General features: G+C 35.5%; 1 protein-coding gene across 1 annotated transcript in view; it reads right to left on the reverse strand.

Annotated features, from left to right (window-relative positions):
- The window catches only part of LOC134839859 (papilin-like), a 32264-nt gene extending 9000 nt beyond the window's left edge, over nt 1–23264 (reverse strand). The window contains exons 1-19 of the mRNA XM_063855486.1: nt 23154–23264; nt 22812–22906; nt 20862–20989; nt 20316–20440; nt 19647–19770; nt 19251–19331; nt 13973–14067; nt 13577–13754; nt 13008–13134; nt 9821–9941; nt 9289–9396; nt 8809–9024; nt 8191–8382; nt 7623–7802; nt 4950–5112; nt 3796–3881; nt 1538–1640; nt 880–1155; nt 401–630 (exon numbers count right to left, since the gene is read on the reverse strand). Coding sequence (XP_063711556.1) covers nt 401–630; nt 880–1155; nt 1538–1640; nt 3796–3881; nt 4950–5112; nt 7623–7802; nt 8191–8382; nt 8809–9024; nt 9289–9396; nt 9821–9941; nt 13008–13134; nt 13577–13754; nt 13973–14067; nt 19251–19331; nt 19647–19770; nt 20316–20440; nt 20862–20989; nt 22812–22906; nt 23154–23198 — 2673 coding nt within the window. The 5' untranslated portion in view covers nt 23199–23264. The remainder of the gene's footprint in view (nt 1–400; nt 631–879; nt 1156–1537; nt 1641–3795; nt 3882–4949; nt 5113–7622; nt 7803–8190; nt 8383–8808; nt 9025–9288; nt 9397–9820; nt 9942–13007; nt 13135–13576; nt 13755–13972; nt 14068–19250; nt 19332–19646; nt 19771–20315; nt 20441–20861; nt 20990–22811; nt 22907–23153) is intronic.
- Nucleotides 23265–23689: the final 425 nt, after the last annotated feature.

Genomic DNA, 23689 nt, shown 5'->3' on the forward strand with positions numbered 1-23689 from the left:
GAGGCACTTATCATAGTGGTAAGGCGTTCACTTCGAGATCGTTAGATCGTGAATTCGGTTCCCTACCATGGCAATGATAGTTTGTGAGGACGAGCTCTCACTTGACCTCTCGCTTTAGGTCTACCACAGCCTGACAGATTACGGATGCAATAAAAGGTACCACGTGAAAGACGCAAAAAACGGCCTTGAGGCGCAAAAAAAGCCTCTCTCAACAAAATAACTCTGGAATGTGGGGGAAATAGGAGCAACAGACTACCCTAAGGCTGGCTGGAGAAATCATTATTAATTGCAGAAACAACAATTATTAATATTTTTATTATTGCTAAACCTACACAAAGCCCACATGAAACTGACATGCAAATGTTGACGACAAATATGTCCAAACTCGTATGTAACTCACGGGACAGCATCCATAAGTGGTGTACTGGCACACATATCTGGGGTCATCACGACAGTTGGATCTGTCCGGGTAGGCGGCGGACCCATCCGGACAGCACCCGTAGGCCGAGTAGATGCATGAGTCGTACATAGTGGCCACATCACTACTGTCCGCGGCTATGGGCCGGGGATCAGGTCTGGGCTGGGGCTGTGGTCTTGGCTGAGGCTCTGGTCTAGGTTGCACTGGTTTCTCTGAAAGAGGTCGATTTTTTCGGAAAAAGCAATAAGTTAACCGTATCGTTTACATTCCAAAGCACTCAACAGTTGATTGAAACAAAAATAAAACTAGAAAGCGTTAAAGGAACACCCAGTAAAAAATCAGATTTTGAAGGTTAAATTTTGATAAATTTTAATGTAATTATTAGAAAGGAATGCTAAATATCGGAACAAAAAGGATTTGAGTGTTTTGCTCCATGCAGATCTAAGTTTACATTGAATTACCTTCCCACGTGTTATGTAATCCAATTTCATCGCAACCTTCATAATTTGGGCCATGAGCATGGGACTTATTGTCCTTACAGCAGCCATACATGGTGAACATACAAGCGGGACCACAGCCATAGTAGTCGGGACCCTGGGCCACCGAGACACCGTCAGGACAACAGCCGAACGGCATTCGGTCGCACGAGGGAGGACATCCGAGGTAGTCGCGACCACGAGCGAATGTGACGCCATCGGGACAACAACCATAGAGAGATGATTGACAGCTCTGCTCATCTAAAACAGATTAAAGTACATTCAAAACAAATCCGTTCATATCAATTTGCTTTAATTAAATAATTATCGCAACATTTATTTTGTTTTTTTTTTCTTTGAAAAATTATAGATGATAACCGGACCAAGTTAACAAACTCCCCCTCCCAACAGCTTTGGTGGGGAGGATGTTAACTTGATCCGGTAATGCATATTTACACATAGTGACAAAGGCCTTTTTCTGTCCTCTAGTACCGACCCATTAAAACATTCGCTTGATAAAAATGCTCCGAAATGCTGAATAAATTGACAAACTCAACAGATAAAAGAATCATTTTTTGTGTAGAAAGTGTTAAGAGTTAAATTGTCCTGATTGTGCTACGTCTATTGTAATATTAGCACCCACCACTCATCATGACGTTGTCTTTGGTGGGGGCACATGTGGACTCGCACTTGAGTCGATTGGGGAAGTTGTTGCGATTACCGCCACAGCCAGAGTACACGAACACCTGCAGATAAACATACGCCACCTGATGATACAATTAAACTGGTATCATTGATAAGTGCTTAACAAGTTGGAATTTTAAAACAGAAAGTTAGCTTCTGAGCTTCTCAATTTAACTTTTCACAGCACTATGTTGACTTTTTTGACAACTTTTTGTCCTTTGTTCAGACTTTACGAAAATGGCCGTAACTTTCAGCTTTTCCAAAACCCAAAACCTACATTTTGGGGAAATTTGACTTTGAATACAGTGAGAGGTCGCCTTTACAGTTAAATGACACGCATAAACGAAAAGATATATTGCACTGAAAGAATCGAAAAAAAAAATCGAAAAAAATAGAGGGCTGATTTAAAACATTCGGAGGAAAAAATTAACAAAGTATGAAATTTCAAACAAATTTTTCTCAAATTGGGGTAAGGCTAAACATAAAAAGCGAATGAAATTTAAAAAAAAATTCACCAGAATTAATATGCAGCTTTTTTCCAAATTTTTAACTAAATTTTGCCTCAAAAAAGTGTCAATTTGGCTTTTTTAAATCAATCAAAAATTACAAAAAGTTTTTTGAAAACTTTTTCTTTAATTTTCTTTTGATTTCAAATGTTGGGATCGTAAGTTTTTGTAATCCTTGCACAGCTTTTGACATGGAAAATTATTCAGTTTTTTACGACGGTTTGTTGTGGCACCAGATTATCTTGCAGAAAAAAACAGCCGAAGACTTAGTTGCTTCTTTTTTTTTGTATCATGAACAAAAAAAACATCTTGAAACACAAATTCAACAAGTCTGCTTGAATAAGAAAAAAGCCTTAAACCATCGTAGTTCTCTTTAAAGTACCAGTAATATTCTCTTTGGTTAAAAGTTTTAGACAATTTTTTCAAAGAAAAAATTGGCTTTTCTTGTTAATTTTCCCCAACAATCAAGTTCTTGCACAAATTGGTATATTCTTGATTTGTTAACAAAGATAGCCGGTTGCTGTGCAAGTAGCACAGAATGTTTCGACCATAGACTTTTAAAAAGTACAAAAAAGTATTTTTTTTTTTCAAATTACTTTCGTTTTTTCTACATGGTGTAATAAAAAGATCTGAGCGATTTAGAATTAGGCCAATTGATCGGAACATTCATAGTGAAATAGGCCAATTGGAAAACCCTTTTGTAAGCAAAATTTTTAAATAAAACTTCAGAGCATTTTTTGAATTTTGAAGGTTTTGATTCCCAAAATGGCGCTAAAAAACTCCAAAACCAATTTTAATCTAATATACAAATCTTACTCTAATATACAAATATTACTCTAATATACAAATATTACTCTAAATACAAACTAAGTTTTCACGGCTTAAATTCACACAAATCAGCTAGTGGGTGGTGTGATTCGAGAATTATACGATCATGTAGAAAGTTGGTAAATTAGGCATAATCAACATCATTTGTCTCCAAAAAATGAATAAAAGCCAAAAAAAAAACATAAAAAGTTTTAATTTGAACTTTTTGCACAATATTTTGAATTTCTTTCTATAAAACTTTATTGCATAACAAGCGCTGAATGAAACATCCAAAAGTAGTATTCATTATTGTAAAACTAAATTTTTTTCCTCAAAGTCTAAAAAAAACAGTTAACTTCCAAATAACGCTAGAATAAATCTCAAAAATTTCAAACCAATTTTTCTCAAAATTGGGACATTTTTTTGAAATTTTTTGAATCACGGCTGAAAGGGCATAAGTGTGATAATATATCCTTCTGCCCATTCCGATGATTATTTGTGATACCTGGTTTTGTGCGGAAAAAAGAAAAAAATAAGACACACTAATAAGACACACAAGACACAAATACAAAGTTTCTCCCCATTTTCAATGGTCGGAAATGCTAATACCCAGTTAACGTATTGAATGTTCCAGTGTTTTCGATATTCTCTTTTGCCTTGGTAGGGTTGGAATAATCTTTAAGAACTAGTTAATAACGCTAGAAACAAACAAAGTTTAAAGAGCCGCCGCAGAAAATTCACATTTTTAAGTAGTATCGGATACAGGGTCTTTTAAGTGCTTTGGGAGAGCTCGGAAAATTAATTTTGTCGACCCCCTCGTGAAAATCCACGCCCTCCCCCCTCGAGAAAATCCTAGATCCGCCCCTGCATGTATTTAATCCAATTGAATCAGATCAGTTCTCGCCTCGCATGATGCTGAAATTGGCTCGAAGTAGTATCGGAACACCTTCTGTCCGCAGTCCCCATAGTCCATAGCCAGTCCACATTCGGCTAAATCAGACAAAATCATAAGAACTCGATCACTATCTTTCCGGTTTAAGGTCGTATATAATTTTATTTGTTTCTCACGAAATCCATGCAATAGCATCTATTTTCATTCTATACGTTGGCATTGGGATCATCTGAACAGTATTATCCTAATTTAATCAAGTGAACGATCACAACCCTAAAGAGTAAAGCCAATCGCAATGAAGTTTGCTCCGATCTTCTACCTAAATTCAATTGGTCAATTGGGTGGGCATTGTTCACTTGTTCAAAAAATGGTTGTTATACAGTGCTGATTTAAAGTATCCGGACAAAACAAACAAAACTTGAATTTTCAAACGTGTTTTTCTCAAACTGGGTTAAGATTAGACAAAAAGTGAAGAGAACAAAAGTTGCTTCGAATTTAATCAAAATTAATGAGGTGCAATTTTTTCTCCGAAACTCTCAACCAAAATTTTACCCCAAAAATGGGTCATTTTGGCTTTTTTCAATTAATCAAGAATTACACTGAAACTACTTTGTTAATTGATGAGAAAATTATATCAAAAGAAGCGTCCTACATAGCCCAACAAAGTTTAAAAAGAGTTAAATCTCCAAAAACCAGTATAAGAGAAAAAGTTGTTACTTGATAGTCAGTAAATGTGATTTTTACTATATAAAATCCAGAATATCTGTTTAAAAACAAATTTTAAACAATTTGTGCAAACTTTTGGAGATTTAACCCGTCTTAAACTTTGTTGAACTGCGTAAGAGGCTTCCTGTGATATAATTTTCTTATCAATTAACAAAATAGTTTCAGCGTAATTCTTGATTAATTGAAAAAAGCCAAAATGACCTATTTTTGGGGTAAAATTGTTGTTAAGAATTTCGGAGAAAAAATTGCACCATATTAATTCTGGGGAAATTCTAAGCAATTTTTGACCTCTTCACTTTTTGTCTAATCTTAACCCAATTTGAGAAAAACGCGTTTGAAAATTCAAGTTTTGTTTGTTTTGTCCGGATAATTTAAATCAGCACTGTAGTAACATTGTCGATTTTTTTTTAATAAGTAGTCTGATATGCTGATCAATCTACCAGGCGGGGTTAGTTGGTTGGGTGAGCAGGGGGCGAGGTTGCATGTTCTGTTGGAGGGGGGCCTCAGTTGTTTTTCACAGTGTCTGTCATTGATCAGGGTCCCATCCTCCATCTTACACATGACTTCCCGCTTCTGGGACCCTTGGCCACACTTGGACGAGCACTAAAATAAAATCCATCCGGAAAATCTAGTGCAAGAAAAGTTAATAAAGTTTAATGAAACTTTGTGTTTGCAAATAAATTTTCCGTATCAAAATATTGAATATTGAAGTTAAATTTTAAAATTAAAACAATACACATTTAGAAAACACAGGTCTTGTGGCGACTTTGAGTACAGACATTCATAAGTTTCACGCTGTTCCCGTGATTGATCTCCGTAGACTAAAAACTCTTATCATTATCATACAGCTTCATACATGGAATCTATGGAAAAAAAGCGGAGAAGAAATTTTCAACTAATTACGAATATTGCAATTCAGAACATTCAAGGAAGATGATGAAGACTCAATTCTAATGACTCTTGTTGTTGTAATTGTATGTAAATTACAACAAACATCGATTAAATTTGAAACTCATTGGTTTCAATACCTACCGTTAATGCAAACTATTTTTCTCGTTATTAAATTCCTTAAAAAACTAGAGGAAATCAAGTAATTTAGTTCAGGTAGTTAATGAAAACAGAACGTTCTGAAGGAATCTCAAAAGATTTAAAACTATCCGGACAAATTGAACAAAAATTAAAATTTCAAAAGCGTATTTCTCAAATGGCGTGACATTTAGACAAAAATTATCGTAAAGAAATCATAGTTGCATACAATTTCACCAGAGTTAATGTGAGGCAATTTTTTTAAAGAAATTTTCAACAAAAAATTTTCCCTGCAAAAAGGGTCATTTTGGCTTTTTTAATTAATCGAGAACTTACGCTGAAAATAACGAACTAATTGATGAAAAACTTACACCAAAAGAACCCTCTTACATAGTCCAATAAAGTTCTTGAACAACAAAATTTCCAAAAGTTTTTTTAAGAGAATGTATTTTTGGTTGATAGCTAAAAAAAGGTCATTTTTACTCAAAAAAAAATCAAAACTTTTGGTTAAGACCAATCTTCAGATGTTTTCCGCTTTGAATAGGGAACTGATTCAGAGAAAATTGGTTCAACTTCTAAAGGAAAAATTCTTATTTCTGTACTCATGTTGTCTGTAGTTAATTGGAAAAAACCAAATTTTTGAAGAATGAAAAATTAAGTATGTCGAAATTGCACATAAGGATAAACACTTGATACAAGCTAATTCGAATAAAAAAGAACTGATTCAAACTAAATTGGTACAAATCTTAAAGAAAATTTTTTGTTGCAAGACAATTCTTGGAAAGTACAAGACAATAAGTACAAGTACATTATGGAAAAAAGTACTAAACAATTATTAGAAAATAAAATAAAAACAAAAAACCTCTATGACATTTCCGGGTCTTATGCACTAAATGGCCCAAAATCAATGTTTCTACCTCTTTCTTGAACTCTAAATAATATGGTTGAATTTGATTGGCCATTCAGATTAAAATTGCAAGCAGATAAAATTATTGGCCGAAATGAACAAAATTATAAAACTTTAATTCTGCTGAAGTCATTTTACGAAGTTTTCTCGATCCGAGCAAAATTACCCAGGTTACTTGAAAAAAAATTAGACAAAGTTTGACATTTTGGTAATTTCGGCTAATATTTTTATCTGCTGCAAGTTTTGATTGAATTGCCTGAACATATTGCTTGAATTTGAAAATGGCTAATATCAGCCAGTCAAATTCGACTGCATAAGTTTTAACTCATGATATAAAAGTTTTGATTTTGGGCCGTTTTGTGCATAAGACCCACATTTCCTTCTAAATCCTCAAAAAATTCCTCATTTTACTTCAAGAATACAGTTCAAATAAATCATTCAATTTTGGTTAGGATTTTTGCAATGCTCGCAACTAAATTTTACAACACTGTTTTGTGATCAGAATTTCATTCATTACAATGCTTGCAATTAAATTTCGCAACACTGTATCCTATTTTTCAAATCCATTTTATATTATATATATAATATATCTTTCAATAGAGCCAAACACATAGGAGATTTTACAAGATATATCATATATCATGTATGCAAGAATCAGGCAAGATCTTCCAGATATCCCATCCTGGTCAACTAGGGCTGAAAAAAAAACAATTTTTTTGTGATACTTCGAATTTCAATGCAAGGACATTTGAACATTGTAAAAGTTACTCAAAACTTGATTTTTTATTCGTTTGTGAAATTTTTGTTTTACAGTTCAAATCTTGCATTGAGTAACTTTCACAGTTCAAATCTTGCATTGAATAACTTTCACAGTTCAAATCTTGCATTGAGATTCTTGCACAGTTAGCATTCCCAAAATCACTGATTTGGAAAGCTAAACCTACAGGTTCCTTATTTTTCTTGATGATTCAGATTTTCCGGGATAGTTAAAAGGGTTTTAAGAGAAGTTATCGCATTCCTCGCAATCAAGATTTCTTGCATCTCATGCAAAAAGTTTCCAAAATAACTCTGCTTCTTTTTCACTGTTTTGGCATCCCCCCCACATATGGTAACTAGTGCGAATATCCCCCTACTGCAATACGGGGATAGTTAATAAAAATAGCCTTCTCTCGCCACTCACTTTGGACCAGTTGGAATGAGTCCATTGGGTGTTGCAGTTGAGGAAGCAGCTCTTGTGAGCCTGTGGCTTGGTCTGTCTGTTGCACTCCGTCTCCCCTTCCTCCGCCTCTTTGCTTCGGTTACTCTCCAGCACACACTTCACTTGTCGCTTCTGGATGCCCCACCCACACACCACAGAACACTATTGAGGGACAACAAACAACTCAAAAATACTCAATTGAACCTTAAAGACAAATTAAAGAATTAGAGTTTGTGAGCGGGGGACAACTTTTTTTGATTGAAAAAATGAAAACAGCTCTTAAAAATGTCATATTTTATTTATCCATTCCAAAAAATTAACACAAAAGCAAGAACCTATAAAATACAACAGGTTCAAAAGGGCAGCTGCTAAATGAAAAACTGTTTCAAAACGACGTTTTTCATGGCTTCGCAAAAATATTTCGAAAACATTTGATAATTTTACCAAAATTTTTCTTAATTTTACAAATATTTTGTTCATTAACTACCTAATGGCAGCATTTTTCTTCCACAATGACTATGTTTGTAAGTAATCCAATTGATCAATTTACCTCTTCCCATGGGGATGCGAACCAGATGGCATTGCAGCCTGTCTTGGAGTAGCATGTGTCAAGGGAGGGGGGCTTGGTCTTCGGGTCGCACAAAGAACCATCAGTCACTCTCATCCCAGAAGAAGAGGGGGAAGAAGAACTTTGACAAGAGACCTCCCGGCTACGCATTCCCTCCCCACAATCCGACGAACACTGACAGATTAATTAGGTAACATTATTAGAAATACATTTGTTTTTCATCGGCACTTTATTTTTTGATTTTAAAAATGCCTCAGCGTTCTTCACTACTCTGCAGTGTTTGTATTTTTTAAAAATTGATTGTGATTCAGTATATAACCAATCTAGTTTGAAATTATTTCATGTTTTATAGCAGACGCTTTCTATCTTGGTGGATCGGACAGTTTTTCCAACGCCGCTTTTCAGGTCACCGGTAAATACTTTCAGGCAGACAAACAATTTAGAGATTCTCAAGTTCCAATTTTTATCGACCACTGTCGATACTAAAAACTAATCTCACTAGTTTTGGTCGATTTCTTTCTCATGCTTATGGATTTGGTCATAATCATGTGTATGATCATGGTCAAAATCATGGTCTTGATCAATGTTATATTGTCTCACCTCTGACCACTGACCAGCAGTCCACTTGTAAACTATAATTTCATCATTTTCTCCATCATTTCCATCTCTCCTAATTTCATTCTCTGCTATTGGTTCACACTTGACACACTTCTGAACTAGTTCAGGCAGCAACTCTGCACTACACATTACATTCTCCACTCTATTTCCATTTTGAACACACTCTAGTTCACGTGTTTGGAAACAGTCAGCATCGCACTGAAAATGAGCAGGTCAGCCTCAAAGTAAATTGCCAGAACTTTTACAAATTTATTCGATCTTGACCGAATCTGTCGGCCGCTAAGGCATAGATAAGACGATTCGTTTTTGTGATAGCCAAGTTTTTGTGAACAACTCTAAATTAAACGGTGAATCGCTTTTCGAAAACTTTTTATTTTTTGCCATGCCGTGAAATGTTGCTTGCGGTCGATTGTCAACTCATATGTCTGATAATTAAATAAAACGAATGTATCATGAACTCACAGTTGACCAGTGAGTGACTTTCCACCGGGCGGGACAGTTCACCCCAGAGCACAACTCAGTCGAGGAGGGCTTCGGCCCATCCGATAACAGACACTCCTCATCAGGAACCTAAAAAAAACAGGTGATGATGAGAAAAGAATAATTTGATAGCTCAGAGAACCTGATCAGCTTGAAAAAAAATTGAATGGGACTATTTTTGAAACGCAGTTATATCCTTTTTCAGACAATGCAAAAAATTTTACTTTTGGTTCTACGAAAGTAAGTTGTAGAGTGGTGCTTTCGTTTCCGAAAAAGGTTTTTGCCAAGTTTTTATATTCTCAAACACACTAATTGTTTAGTCAGAAACTGTTTAGTCAGTAACATATTTCCTTTTGTCCTCTAGATATGTTAGCAGGCCCTGGTCAAGGATTTTTGGGAGGAGTGGTGTTTGTCGACCTTTTTTGCGATCCCTTTTGGCAGCGAGGGAGTTGTCGAGTTTTCATACGCTACTGTATGTGGTTCATATAGATGAAGATGACTATGTAATACTGACTATGATGTTCTGTGAGAGGGGGTCGAACATGTTGGGACTCTCCTGTTCGCAGTAGACATTCCTCGCCCTCTCCCCATCCTCACAATTGTCAATACACTCACTCCACTCCGTCGCCACCCACCTATATTTATATCAAGACCATCTGCTTTTGCGTTTTGGGTGTGATAGCTTTTGGACTTAAAATACTAATAAATATTGCAGTTTGAGCTGGAAAATCAGCGAGGTTTGTCATTTTGGAGCACGTAGATTGGTTGATAATTTTGGTTGATGTTAATTCAGCCCTTCTGTCATGAGCAAAACGCTTATGTCTTTTGTGATTGTTGTGACCCCTATCATTATCAAAGCATTGCTTATTGTCTTCTTTTTTAGGTCTTATGCACTAAACGGGGGCTATTCTCATTATGGAGGGAACGATTGGTAGAAAAGCTCCAACAAAGAATCAATCGAAGTTCCTATTCGCTGAATGATTTTTGCACTGAACCGAAGTCAAAAATTGCCAGAAATGAAATAAAGCATGCACAGTCTGTGCCGATACAAGAAATTCGGTGTTTCCTTTTTCATTTTTTAAATTGGTGTCTGTAAAAAATATATAATTTTTGCAATCTTTCTGTGATCTGTCAATGTTTAAAAATTCATGTATCTGTAATCTGCGTATTTTCTAATCCGTCAAAAATAATCTTATTGGCCCGTATTTTTTCGCTTGAGATTTTTGTGATTTGATTGAGGCTTTTGAATACTCAATTCTGGTTGGCCGAAAATAACTGAGAATAATTTTCCATCATTCAGTCCCTCTATATTGAGGGAAGCTATTGCACTAAATGGCCCAAAATCAGTATTTTTATATTTTCGAAATCAAGTTAATAAGGTTGAAACTGATTGGCTAATTAGACACTCAAATTCAAACAAAATGGTCCGTTATTGTTCCGCCCATTTGAAAAATGGGGAAGAACTTTGTATTCGGGTGTTTCAGTTTTTTTTTCCACGCAAAATCAGGATGCACAACAAAAAATGCACTGGGTTGAGTGATATATCACATTAGAGCCTTTTCAGTCTTAACTTGAACCACGTTAGAAAAATTCCAAAAAATCTTCCCAGTGTCGAGAAAAACCGGTTTGAAATTTTCGATTTTTTGCCTTAATTCGAGCCAATAAAGCAAGCGAGCAGGCTTACAACAGTTGAATTATGCCTAATTTAAGACCTTAAACCTTAATTTTAAGCAAGCTTAAGCAATTTTTAACTAGTTTTAGCAGTTTTTAGCATCATCTTGGGAACCAAAAACTTAAAAAAATTCAAAAACTTTGCAAAAATTTTGAAATTATTATTTTTCTTTCAAATTTTTTAAAAGTTTTTCTAGTCATTTTTCTACAAAAAATTGTTGTCCAATTTGCCTACATTACAATGGCTGTCTACTATGCCAAATTTATATTTATACGTCAGATTCTTTTATCACACCAAAAAAAATTATGGCTCAAAAAACTTGTAGAAATCAGGTGTATCATTATAATAGAATTTTCAAAACTGTATTTAATCGACGACGATCAAAAGGACAGTGGTGGCTTATTCAAATTTCATCTTATCTAAGATGTTATGACTGAAATCTGTAAAAAATTAATTCTTGGTTCCAACCAAAATTTTTTAAAAACTACGAAACAATCGAAAATTATTTTGTACTGTTTTTCATTTTTTGGTAGGATAACTATTGTAGAAAACAGTTGTACAATTACCATCTACTGATAACCAACCGAATTCAAAAACCAACCGCAGTTCGAAGTACGTTGTGACGGCTGACTTGATTTTAAACATCATCCGTTCAAATATATATGAAACTAACAACAAACAATAGAAAACCAAATCTACACATGTTCTTCGATGTTTGATAATACTTTCAATTACCAAACTGAACAAAACCGTGTATACTAGAGTTTGAGCTGTTCTGTACCATTTTATTTAAAGTAAATTTAATTCATTTCTATCAAATATAATTTGAGACTGCGTGCAAAAATCAATCAAAATCGTTCAACGGGTCTGAATTGAAACCTTCAATTTATATTTAAGCTTCAAAAAAGCTTATTAAATTTACATTGAAAAAACAGATAATGCAAATGTCTGCTACCAGCTACCAGGCGACCAAAAAAGATCCAAAACTTTCAAGAGATCTTTCAGAGACGGAACACATCATGCATAAGTACAAAAACAGGCCAAGCTACTACAGCAAAATGGAAAATAGTGGCTTTTACTTGAGCGATTCCGGAAGTAACTGTTTATCCGACGGGCCATCGGCAGGAGAATTTTATCTCATTTCGAAGGACCGTTATAAACAGAAGAAACCACGAAGTGTTTCGGCTGTTCCGACAACACGACAACCAGTTTACGTTACTCATCCGACTCCTATTGTGTATACAGTGCCAGCAAACTCTTACCCCTACGCAATTCCCAACAGCATAAACCCAGCACCTTACACGTATTTCCCTCTTTATACTTATCTTGCACCGACCAATCATAATCTGGCATATTCAACCAATCAGAATCAAGGATTGTCGACCAATCAAAAAGCTGCACCAGTCACTCCACGTGTGGTTCATCGCAAACCACTGTATGAACGACAGTATGCTGAAAAACCTAATTTTCAAGAAAAAGCAAAAATTGAAGAGAGTTTTTCAAAACGAATGAAAGATCATAAACTGCAGCCGATTCGATTTTACGAAAAGTCCGGAAACAGCTTTGACTATTCAGACTATCTGATTGGCTACGAAGACCGACAAAGTATAGGTGCCGAGAACCGAAGCAGAAGTGGACGACGAAGTAACGACAAGTTAGTTTTGGCGCTGAATAAAGTTAACCGAGCAGCTGAAAATCTCAATAAAATGTCGAGTCAGTTGAACCAAAACATGAACTCAATAATGACCACCGAATATGTATATTAAAACAGATGCACACTCATTATACATTTTGTACCTATTTTGAATTAAAACTGAAAAATTGCCATTTCATCTAAATCTTGTCAAGTATAAAGCGCATATGCGTCAGGGAACTCATAAAAACATTATCAAAATAATCACAAGTTATGTCTATTTTTGCTCATTAAAAAACTTCTCAAACTGTTGACACTTTGTTTTAAAAAAAAACATACTGTTATCCCCTCTTGTGCGTGGGGAGGGGGGGGGGGTGCTTGGTATGGAGTGATTACCTGGCCTTGCAGGGGTGGGTGTTGCAGACTCTCTGGTGACTGGGCTTGGGCTGACCGTCGCAGTGCTCATCTGTGTATTCCAGACCATCTGGTTTCTTCGCACATGACACCAACAGATTCTGAATTCCTGAAGAGAACTCAGTGTTTAAATTTCACTTTTGCAATGCTTGCTTCTGTGCGTATCCTTCTAAATGAAAGCTCATAGAAAGCGCCCAATTTTTAAAATAATGCAACATCGTGCAAAGAAAAAATACCAACTTGATAAAATGACTATTTTGCAGAATGATAAAATGACTGAAAAAATTGTAAAACTGAAATTTAAGTGCAAACCTGATTCCCAGACAATAAACGATTAGTGAAAACATCAACAGCAAAGAAACTATGATATTTTGCGGTCAATTTTAATAGCATTTTTTTTCTGCACAAAGTAATTTACGCTTTTTTTCCATTAGCTTTATCAGTTTAGTTTTTTAATTGAGACTGTTTTTTTTTTCGAAAATTTGAATTTGTTTGTTTTTTAACGCTTCCAAGTTTTTTGCAGAATAGATTTTTTCTCTATTACAACTAACCTCCCCCACACCTCACAGTGCATTCACCAGCCGGAGTAGTGACCCACACGTACTCTGAATCGGAACTAGAGTTGTCTCCTATTGAGCGTCCTGAAGTCTCCCCCTCAAATCCTCTTTCCTTATTTGGAATGTAGAACTCGTACTCCACGCGAACACTGCCCACAGTCGAAGCACGCAGCTAAATTGAATCGAACAACTCTTGATTTGGTATCGCGCTTTGTTATCAATGTTTTTGCATAGAACTGGCTTTTAATGAAGCAGTAAAAGCTTTGAGCGCTTTTGAGAGTAGATTGCGCCAAAAAACCACGACTGTTTTTTCAAAACCTTCCAACTATTTTATCTTTTTGATATCATTTGCACTGATTAATTGGATTGTAAAAGACCTCCTGAGCTCACCGATACAGTCAAAGGAGTTTGAATTGGTCCTCTAATTGTGAGTTTCTCTTTGCCTTCATTTTCCGTCATTTTGAGCCCACTTTCTTCGCTAATGTCTAAAACTAGAACAAATTTATCAGTCAGTGGTTTTTTGCAATAGTGTATATCATAATTTATGTTCCGAATTTTGAAAAAAAAGTCAATTTGCCACAATTGCACCTTTTATTTTGAATTCATGGTAAGGGTTCTAAAAATAACATGTGATGATGATGATGATAAAGCAATGCCAGAAAATTAAATTTGATCGAAACAACAGTTTGTTGGCAAAGTTTTTGCACAACATTAAAGATATTGATGTCTTGAAATTGAACTTTTTAATGCGAACTTTTTTTAGTCATTCAGTTGTAATAGTTTGCTTGGATGTCTATTAAGAGGCATAAATCCCCATAATAACATAACACAACTTTTTTTGAATTTTCTAGAAACCGTGCGTACGCTTCAAACTGGTTCAGTAACTGCCTACACAATTTGCATTTTTTGGGGCAATGGCAAAGAAAAGCATGGAGAGCGGGCGTTTTTTATGAAAGGCACACTCTTTTTAAAAATGAATTGGAGCACTTTGATTCTGATATGAGCAATCTTGTTTACACAAAACGGCAGACTTGTTTTGCAGAATGGCAGAACTAGTTGATTCAGTGTTGCTTTTTTCGCGATTTTTTCTGCAGATTTTGTTTTCGACGTACTCGACTTATTGCTTTATTGAAAATATTGCAAACAATGTCTAAATTTAGATGAGCAACGGACGTTATCTGAGCTAAGTTGTATCACTTGAACTTCAGTTTTATGAACGTAATTCAAAAACAAGCAAGAAAAACCAAATACGTTCATTAAGTTTTTCAAATTTGACGACCTAAAACGCGAAATACGCAAAAAAAGTTTGAACTAAACGTATACGTCAAAAAAACTGCTTTTTCTCACTGTGTTTTCACGAATTTTGTTTTCTATTAATCCATTGCTTCATTGAGAATATTAAATAGTGTTCTTATTGTCAACATTACCAACACGATTTGAAAAATGGTAGGCAACAATTTTTCATTAATTGCGACAAAAACTCTATTTTTGGACAAATGTTTTGAAAAAAAAATCAATTCTAATGTTTGAATTAAACGTGAAAAAATTATTCGATATTTTAGCGGACTGAAAAGGGTCGATTGGCCAAGAATCATTCTTTTCTGATTAATATACCACTTTGTTTGACCTTGTACAAAAAGGGGCGGGTGAAACCTATTCGGGCTCTGCAAAGAAATTTATGGAAAAACACAGCCAGCTCGAAACAAAAAACAAAGCCAGCTCGTTTTTTAGCAGGTGAATAGATGAGCTTTAAATAAAGTAATTACGCTTTCTAACCTAAATTAGATGCTGTTCAAAACTCATTTAACAAACTTCAAAGAATTGGGTTCTAATAAAACAAGCGAAGAAAAAATTTTAAATGAAAGATTATGCTGATCTCTAGTCAAATGATTAAATTTATTTTTTCATTACACCAGCTCTTGTAGAATGCTCCGCAAAAATACTGAACAAAAATTTGCTCATTTCAAACACGAAGTCTTAAAGGTGAGCAATGAACAGCTGAGCTGAAAAACCCACATCAGAACAAACAGTGCTACAAAAGAGGTGATCAATTTGGGCGAGGACATCTTTAAGTTTGAACAGCCAAAATCAGTTTTTGTTCAAAGTGCGCAAGAGTCACTTCCAAAAAGTGGGAAAGAAGCACTTTGCAAGAAGCACTTCCGTAAACTCGGCTTTGCAGCAAAAATTAATTAAGATAACAATCATGGCAAAAGGGAGTAGAATCGCACCGAGCCTTGGCATTAAAAAACGACAATAAGAACCAAACTACCAGATGGCACTGAAAACTGATACACAAAACGACTAAAAATTAATACTGTCAATCGGTCAAACAAAGCCGTTAGCCTAGTACCAAGGAACCGAAAGACTACGTAGTAAGGACTGAATTTTAAAAACTACAAAACAGTACAACAAAAGAGAAGGAGTCCTAATTTAGCTCCAAGAGAGATTGAAAATCAAAAATCAAGCAGATCATAGATCAAAAACAAGTCAAAAAGCTCAAAAAAAGCCGCGACAACCAAATAAATAGCTTAAAAGTTATCACCATAGAAAAGAGCAAACCGAAGAAAGTAGCACTGGATACAAAACAGACCAATATAACTATGAAATTTAAAATAAGTGCTAATAATGCCAATTAGTGGGTTATTATATAACAATGTTGCACAAGCAGTCAGTTTTTCGGACAGGGAGCAATTTTTTCTCATATCATTGGATCTCAGATATGCGTACGCTGAAATCTCCCAGGGTAATGCAAGACGAATAAGGCCCGAAAAAGCAAATTTGACTCGATAGGAGAAAAGCGACTCTTAAGTATCAATTTCAATCGGGCATTTAAGGAATAACGGATATGCCAGCCGAACTCCAAAAAGCGGTTGGCTTAACCCTGACTAATTGTAAAAAACATTTGTGCGACCCAACTTAGGGACATAGATTTAGAGAGCGTATATCGAACCCAGCCATGAACCGTAGACGGACGCCACGCTGGCCATAGCAGACAGCGTTTAGTTTTTCCACATTCATCAATCAATAAAAGCAATGGGCAGAAATATGAGGTTTTCATAGAAAAAGATAAAAACCTAGAAAACGCCATAAAGGTAGGACATCATTTTGCTTTAGAAAAGGTAGTAAACCCAATGGAAAGTCAATTAGATTTTACAGGAGCTCTGACTTTACAGGTAAACAAACATACACACATTTTTGTAACTATAGATAATATCTCAAAATACTAACAAAAACCTTACAACACAACATCAGACGCGGCACTAAATGTCATGCAGAAGTACATTGGGGTACCTAGGAAACTGGATGCGACCAAGCACAATTCTTTGTGATCAAAAGTTTCAACTAAAATGGAAGGACAATCACGCAACAATTTAGGTCGGTTGACGACCACAGGGCTGTAGGTTCTATTGAGCACCTACTTCATTAATTTAGAACAAGACTGAGAGCAGGTAAAACGGATCCAAAAAAAACCCGTACAAACTAGCTTTGCTAGCTGATCGAAACACTTTGTACCATTCCACATGATAAAAAATTATTCCTCTTTGAATTGCACATGGGAGAATGCCCAAACAAGGTTTTGTCAAACGTTGCAATAAATAGTAATCAAAACAACAGAGTTGAGACAATGTAAAAGTGTAGAAAAAGTCTTACGAAAGAACTTTGAGAGACCGCCAGTAACACTAGAACAAATGTAGGATGAGCAATGCCGGACAAAAAAACAAAAAATGAGAGAATTGGGCAGAAACAAATCCTTATGGACAGCTCGAAAAAGTAATGATCCGACAAAATTTCAACAAATACACAAAAACTCGGGAGAGCAAAAACATCAAGTATACACCACGCATCTCTTGATTGAAATCGATCAGAAATCAACTAAGGTTTCCTACAAAACATTGGCTTTGCATTTGTTCCCAACCCGGCATCTTCAGGAACCAAAGGTTTACCCTAAGGGACAGCACGGCATAACAAAAGTTACAGTTTTCAGTCAACGAAAATCCAGATTTGCCATCACACGCGATGTTTTTGGAGACTTCCGAGGGCCAACACGCAAACAGGGGACGAACACAGCAAGTGGTTTACTCGAGGAACAAGGACCATCTGGTACTTAGTAGCTGTTGGTCCACCAAGGACGCAGGAAGGAAGCAAATAAAAAATTTGACAAAGAACCCAATTGGCGCAAGGATTCAACAACGCAAATCTCAAGGCGCACAATGTTCCAGTGCAGAGAAGAATATAACAGCAAGAGTGAAGAGCTGACCTTCAAAGCCCAGACAGCATGGAAAAAAAACTCGAGGAATCCCGAAACCAATATCAGGAATGATATATTCAATCTGCGCCCATCCTCATCAACCAAATCATCATATTAATGGCCTGATAAGATAGCGTTGAACTCGAACCTGCGCAAAAAGCATGGGACAGCAAGAAAACACTGCATTCATCTAGAAAATCAACGAGGAGGAAATCATTTACGTTGAAGACAAGATTTATAAAACGCAATCCCAGTCATCAGGGCCCGAAAATGAAAATAAATTGACCCAAACTATTGACGAGCCAGGAGGCACTGCCACTACAAAAACTGTTAGGGGAAATGGTACCACAGGCAGGGTAAAAAAAATGGATAGTGAAGAATTCTCAAATTCCTGAAAAACTGAGGGCAGAAAAGTGCAAGAATCTAGATGACGTCATAGATCTCTCCATAGGCAGTGAATCTGGATCAGTAATTTACATTTGTGAAAAACGACCATCATATGAGTGCATTAAGAAGAATCAGATACCTACTACAGAGTCGAAAACAGGCAAGACTAAGGAACACATGAACATTCCGGAACAGAAACGAAAGGCAGAAAATGAAAAAGAAGAAAGAAAAGGCAATAGAGAGCTCATCGGCGACAAAAAAAGAGGAGGAAAAAGAAACTCAGAGAAAAGAGAGAGAACGAGGGATAGAGAGAACAATTTAAGGAGAAAAAACTGAACTCTACAACTAACTTTAAGCGGGCTGAGGAGTATTATCTATCCGGATATGTACTGAAATGTTTACTTATTTTTTCAAAATCAATTTACGCATAATAAAAGTATTTATGCCAAATCATTTCTTCGGCCTAGAAGGCCAAACAACTCGGTGACCTTCATGACCCTAGCTAAAATCTAAATTTTTATTCATGTTACCGTAGAGGTGTCGACAATTTTTAATCTTGATATGAAGATGCACAGAACCTTACCACGCCGGATCTCTATTCTTCATCGTGAGAACCGAACGACTAAAAATTTCATTCGGAGTCTGAGCGGGAGTATAGATAAAAGACCTTAGGTAAAAAATGGCCTCACGATTTTTGCCCGACAAGACGGGTACCGAATTAGCAGCAAATATAGGCAAAAACCTTAATATCAATATTTCACCGTTGCAAAAATTTCCAGTTTTCCAATTAGTAGTGAACGTGTTTTTTGTTCAACTGTATCAAAAGTATTTAATTTAAACAATTAAGTTTCAAAAAACTTTAGCAAAGGAGCAAGCTTCTGTATTTTAAGGGAAAAAAGACTTTTCATTGGTTTTTCTCAATATAATGATTCAAAACGTTAAAATAATTTGGGCTTCAATTTTCGAATTAGCTTGATTATAAACTGTCTGATAGTGAGTCTACCAGTATAATGGATAGAGAAGCTAGCTTACCAAATATGTTTCCGTCCGTGTCCTTGGTCACGACAACTGATGTGGCCCCTGCTGGTATTTCTATCACATCCAAAGTCACTCCTGAAAAAACGCAACTTTTTTGCTCTAAAGTCCTTTAATGGATGAATTGAATCAACCGGTCCGCCAATATCCGGAGCACTGAAAAGTACTATCTATCCCATTACGGTTAGTTTCGGCATTTTTAATCACCAAATAGTTTTTGATGTAAGTATACTTCTTCTTTTCGATTGAGAAATGATTAATTGAAGCTAATCTGCGGTTCAAGCCATGCCATGCCACGTATGCAAACCAAAGTAAGTTTGAATTATTCGAAGAAGAAAAAACATAATGAGAAGAAAATTCTTACCACAAATTAGAAGTTGAATGAATGTCTACCTTTATTTGTGATTTGAACCTGGACGCCTCCCGCCTCTCTCGTACATGTGGATCCTTCGCCCCCACAAACCCCGCACTTGTCAAATCTCTTCTCAGACCTCACTATTCCATCGCAGCCCACTCTCTGAAAAAAGCCAGAGCTCTTATATTTATTATATTTCGGACTCGCACTTCGGCTTAAATTAATAAACTAAAAACCTGATGCCAATCAACTTTGGCTTCGCACCTGCATGACCAGAGGGCGCAGAAATTTTCGACGAGATGCGGTCTTTGAAAAAATTGGCGACTTATATTAGGCCAGAGCCATTTCAAAATTTTCTCTGCTCTGCTGAAGTCTTAAAATTATCATATTTTGCCGCAATCTGTGCGCCGCAGGCATTTATTTGAAAAAAAAAAACCGTTTTCCAGCAAAATTTTCAACCAAAAAGTCAAATTAGTATATATTGGCGATAAAGGCACCTTTCGAACTTGGTCGACCGAAAATGGATGTCTTTAATTGGTACCAATGGGGAACTTTAGGAAAATTTCGGCAAAAAGGGCTAAGAAGGACTGATACATATTAAAAATTAACTCGTATAATATCGTTTTTAAAGATCCTCTGAGAACTGTGCTACAGTATCACTATTTCTTAGTTTTATATGGCACGTTTTGAATCTCCGAAAACATTACCTTGCAAATGCCCTGTACGCAAATGGAGTTGATTGAACACTCGGTTCCATCGGGGAGGAAGGTTTCGTTGTAGACCCGGTAGACGCCCGCGTCCGAGAAACACGACAGACGGCACGACTCCGCCTCTAAACAAAATCGAATACACTATTTATTAGAACAAAATGAAAACACTACAGATTTTGATTGTTCATTAAAGACAACGCAACTTGATATAACAGGAAATAAATTGACATAGTATTATTGTAGTTACCTTATGTAAGGATATTTTTTTGAAAAAAACATGGTTAGCGACACCAGCGGATTTAGGGGGGGGGGGGCGGACGACGACCTCCCTTTCTTAGGGATTCGACCCCCTGCCGACTCAAAGGGTCCCCCGTTGTACTATTTTGAGACATCCATTTTTGGCTGACCGACCCTAAAAGTTTTCTGAATGCACCTCTGGCGCAAAAAAATACTTAATTTGAGGAGTGAGCTTATATGAAGAGCGACTGACACTCTACAGTATTAAAACTTATATCGATTTGCCTAAAAAATAAAACTACTGACCGGGAATGAGAGGTTTGAATGATCGGGATTTTTGTTCACACATTTGAGTCCAGAGAGAAGGGCCGACACAGGGTTGGTGATTGCAGGCCTTAATCTCATCGTCACACACTGTCTCGCCATTCACCATTCTAAATACATAAAACCAGTCAGTCTCTAGATTGATCAGTTTTGTCCAAAAAAATTTGCCACTGTGAAAGTGAACAATCTTCAAAATTGCGAAAGTAGCGAAAGAGTCATTTGAAAAGGCTAACTCACCCTTTTTCTAATTTTCGGCAACCCTAATTTCATTGTTTAGGAAATTAAAAAAAAAATTTCGGCACAAAACTGTTTCTTACTGATCTTTGATGTATTTTGCACTTATTTTTGTTTTACTCAACCTAGAAACCGATCAAACTTGTTCATCCCTCAACGTTCGACATCGGCCCCCTACTTTTACAATCCCGTTAAGAGAGACAAGGGGGTTGGCTTTAAGGGAGACAATAAAAATAGGAGTGGCCCAAAAGGAAAAGGCGGGACGTAAATTGGACAAGGGAGGGTGTAAAAAGGGTCAACTAAATTTGAAAAACTAGAAAAATGTATCAAAAAAATTGTGACAGGAAAAGTCTTCAACAAAATATCAGTGTTTCAACCTAAAGTAAGTCTAATTTTTGCACTTTACTAGGAAAACGTATGGTAAGCCAAAACCACTTGTTAATTTTTGAAAAGACTGCACTGAGTTTGTAATTTTAGACAATTTTTAGAGAAAAAAACTATATTATCAATAATGATTGATTACAACCGACTAAAATGAATTTTTTAATTGACAAAGAATAAGCTTATAAAACAAATTAATCGATTATATTTGACTTTTTTAAAATAACGGTTAAAAAATGCCTAAAATAACGGTTTCATATCATAATAAAAAAAAACAAATACGCGAAGCTTTTCTTCGTATCATTTTTTAAAAATTCTTTAAAATTTATTCTTTGTAACTTTTTAGCTGACCCGCACTCAAAAAAAGAGAAAATGAACGATCGATTATATTACAATTATAACTAAACTTTCATCAAAATTATAATTAATTATAAGCGCCAAATTTAGATGTTAAAACGATTTATAATCCATTAAAATGACAACATTTCTCGTGATATTACAATAAATTATAATCAATTATAAATTATTATAATTATTTCGAAAATCTCTGATAATCAATTATAATCTATTATAATAGATTATAATCCTTTTTTCCGCCAAAAATATCCAAAAATGAGATGTTTTGTCATTCTTTGGTTCATCTGAACACAAAGTTTTACCACGAAACAATAGTTTCATAGAGATCCCTTCATGCTAGTTGAAAGAATCCCGCGGTAGGTGAAATATAACTTTTCTATATAAATCATGGAACTAATGTGTGCTATCAGTGTGCTGATATTTTGGTGGTCAAAAAAACTTCAAGTGTGAATCATGAAACAACAATAATCAAGAAAAAAAAACGTTATGAATTTGAATTGATTTGAAAACTGTTAAAACATTTTCTCATTTTTTACATAAACCAACTTCTACAAAAAGCATAAAATATAAGCAATTCAGGAGGAAAATCGAAGACAAAATGGGCAAACAAAAGGGATTATAAACAATTATAATCGATTATAATGAGTTTGTTCTGCAAGACATATAAATTAGAAAGTTGGATAAAGATAATCGATTAAGATCGATAATAATGTATTATAATTGATTATATTTGATTTCAAAAAGAGAGATTATAATCGATTATTAATTGATTTAAATCAATTTTTTCTCAATTTTTTAAGACTGGTACAAAAATCATATTATAATCGCTTAATAACGCTTAAAACTGGATGCGGGGATACTTTTCTTTATTTGATAACGGAATTTTTTCGATTAACATGTGTGCGGTCTTCCTTGAGAAATTCCCCTAAAATGTTTTAATTAACCGAATTATTTACTCACAAGCATTTCTGCCGAGTGGAAACTCCTCCGCAAGACTGAGAACACGCGGACCAATTGAAACTCTCTGCCGATGATAGTACAAATAGGCAGACGACCTAAAATATCAAAAACATGGATAAGACGGCAATAATTGTTAAAAACATATCAAATCAAAATTTAGGGGTAAATCAAAACAGCTTTCAACAAAACTTGTACGTCTTATCATCAGCGCGCGCCATTCAACTAAAGTTTTTTATTGTTTCTTCTGAAGCTGCAGCACTTTTTGCTCGTTTTTATCTCGAAAATTAACCATAAAAGAAGGTTTCAATTAATTACATTTTAGATATACGAGAACAAACTTACCAAAGTTGCCAAAGTCACCAAGTCAAGTTCAGATTTCAGCCTCATCTCGAGATTGTTCGGAACTGTTTCCCAAAACGAAGACCAAATTAAATGGAAGGCTATCTATCTCCTATTTTTTATTAAACAAAAAGAGAAAGTTTGATCATAATATTTGGAGGCTGTTTGTGCCGGTTAGAATAACTAACCTTCTTAGTTGATTGATTGCCTCGTCTTTTGTTTGCCGTTACTGTAAACAGATTTGTAGCAAAGTTAAAGAGCTTTTTGCACCTGATGTTCAAGAAACCATCAAATCATTCTGCAGTGTCAGAGAAGCTAAGAAAATGAATAAGGTATTGAATTAGTATCACTTCGTAAAAATTATTCGATTATAATTTAAAAAATAGGCTAAAATTGAAGCTTTATCGTTGTAACATCCTCTCACAAACTGCTACAGGGAGAGAACATCCTCTCACTCGATTTTGACCGTATATAATTCCTCGGGTCGATGTTTCGGCTTTCAAAGTCGAGCATAAGTCAGTGCTCGACCGAAAAACAAT

Source organism: Symsagittifera roscoffensis, chromosome 1 (assembly GCF_963678635.1).
Source record: "Symsagittifera roscoffensis chromosome 1, txSymRosc1.1, whole genome shotgun sequence".
Classification (NCBI taxonomy): domain Eukaryota; kingdom Metazoa; phylum Xenacoelomorpha; order Acoela; family Convolutidae; genus Symsagittifera; species Symsagittifera roscoffensis.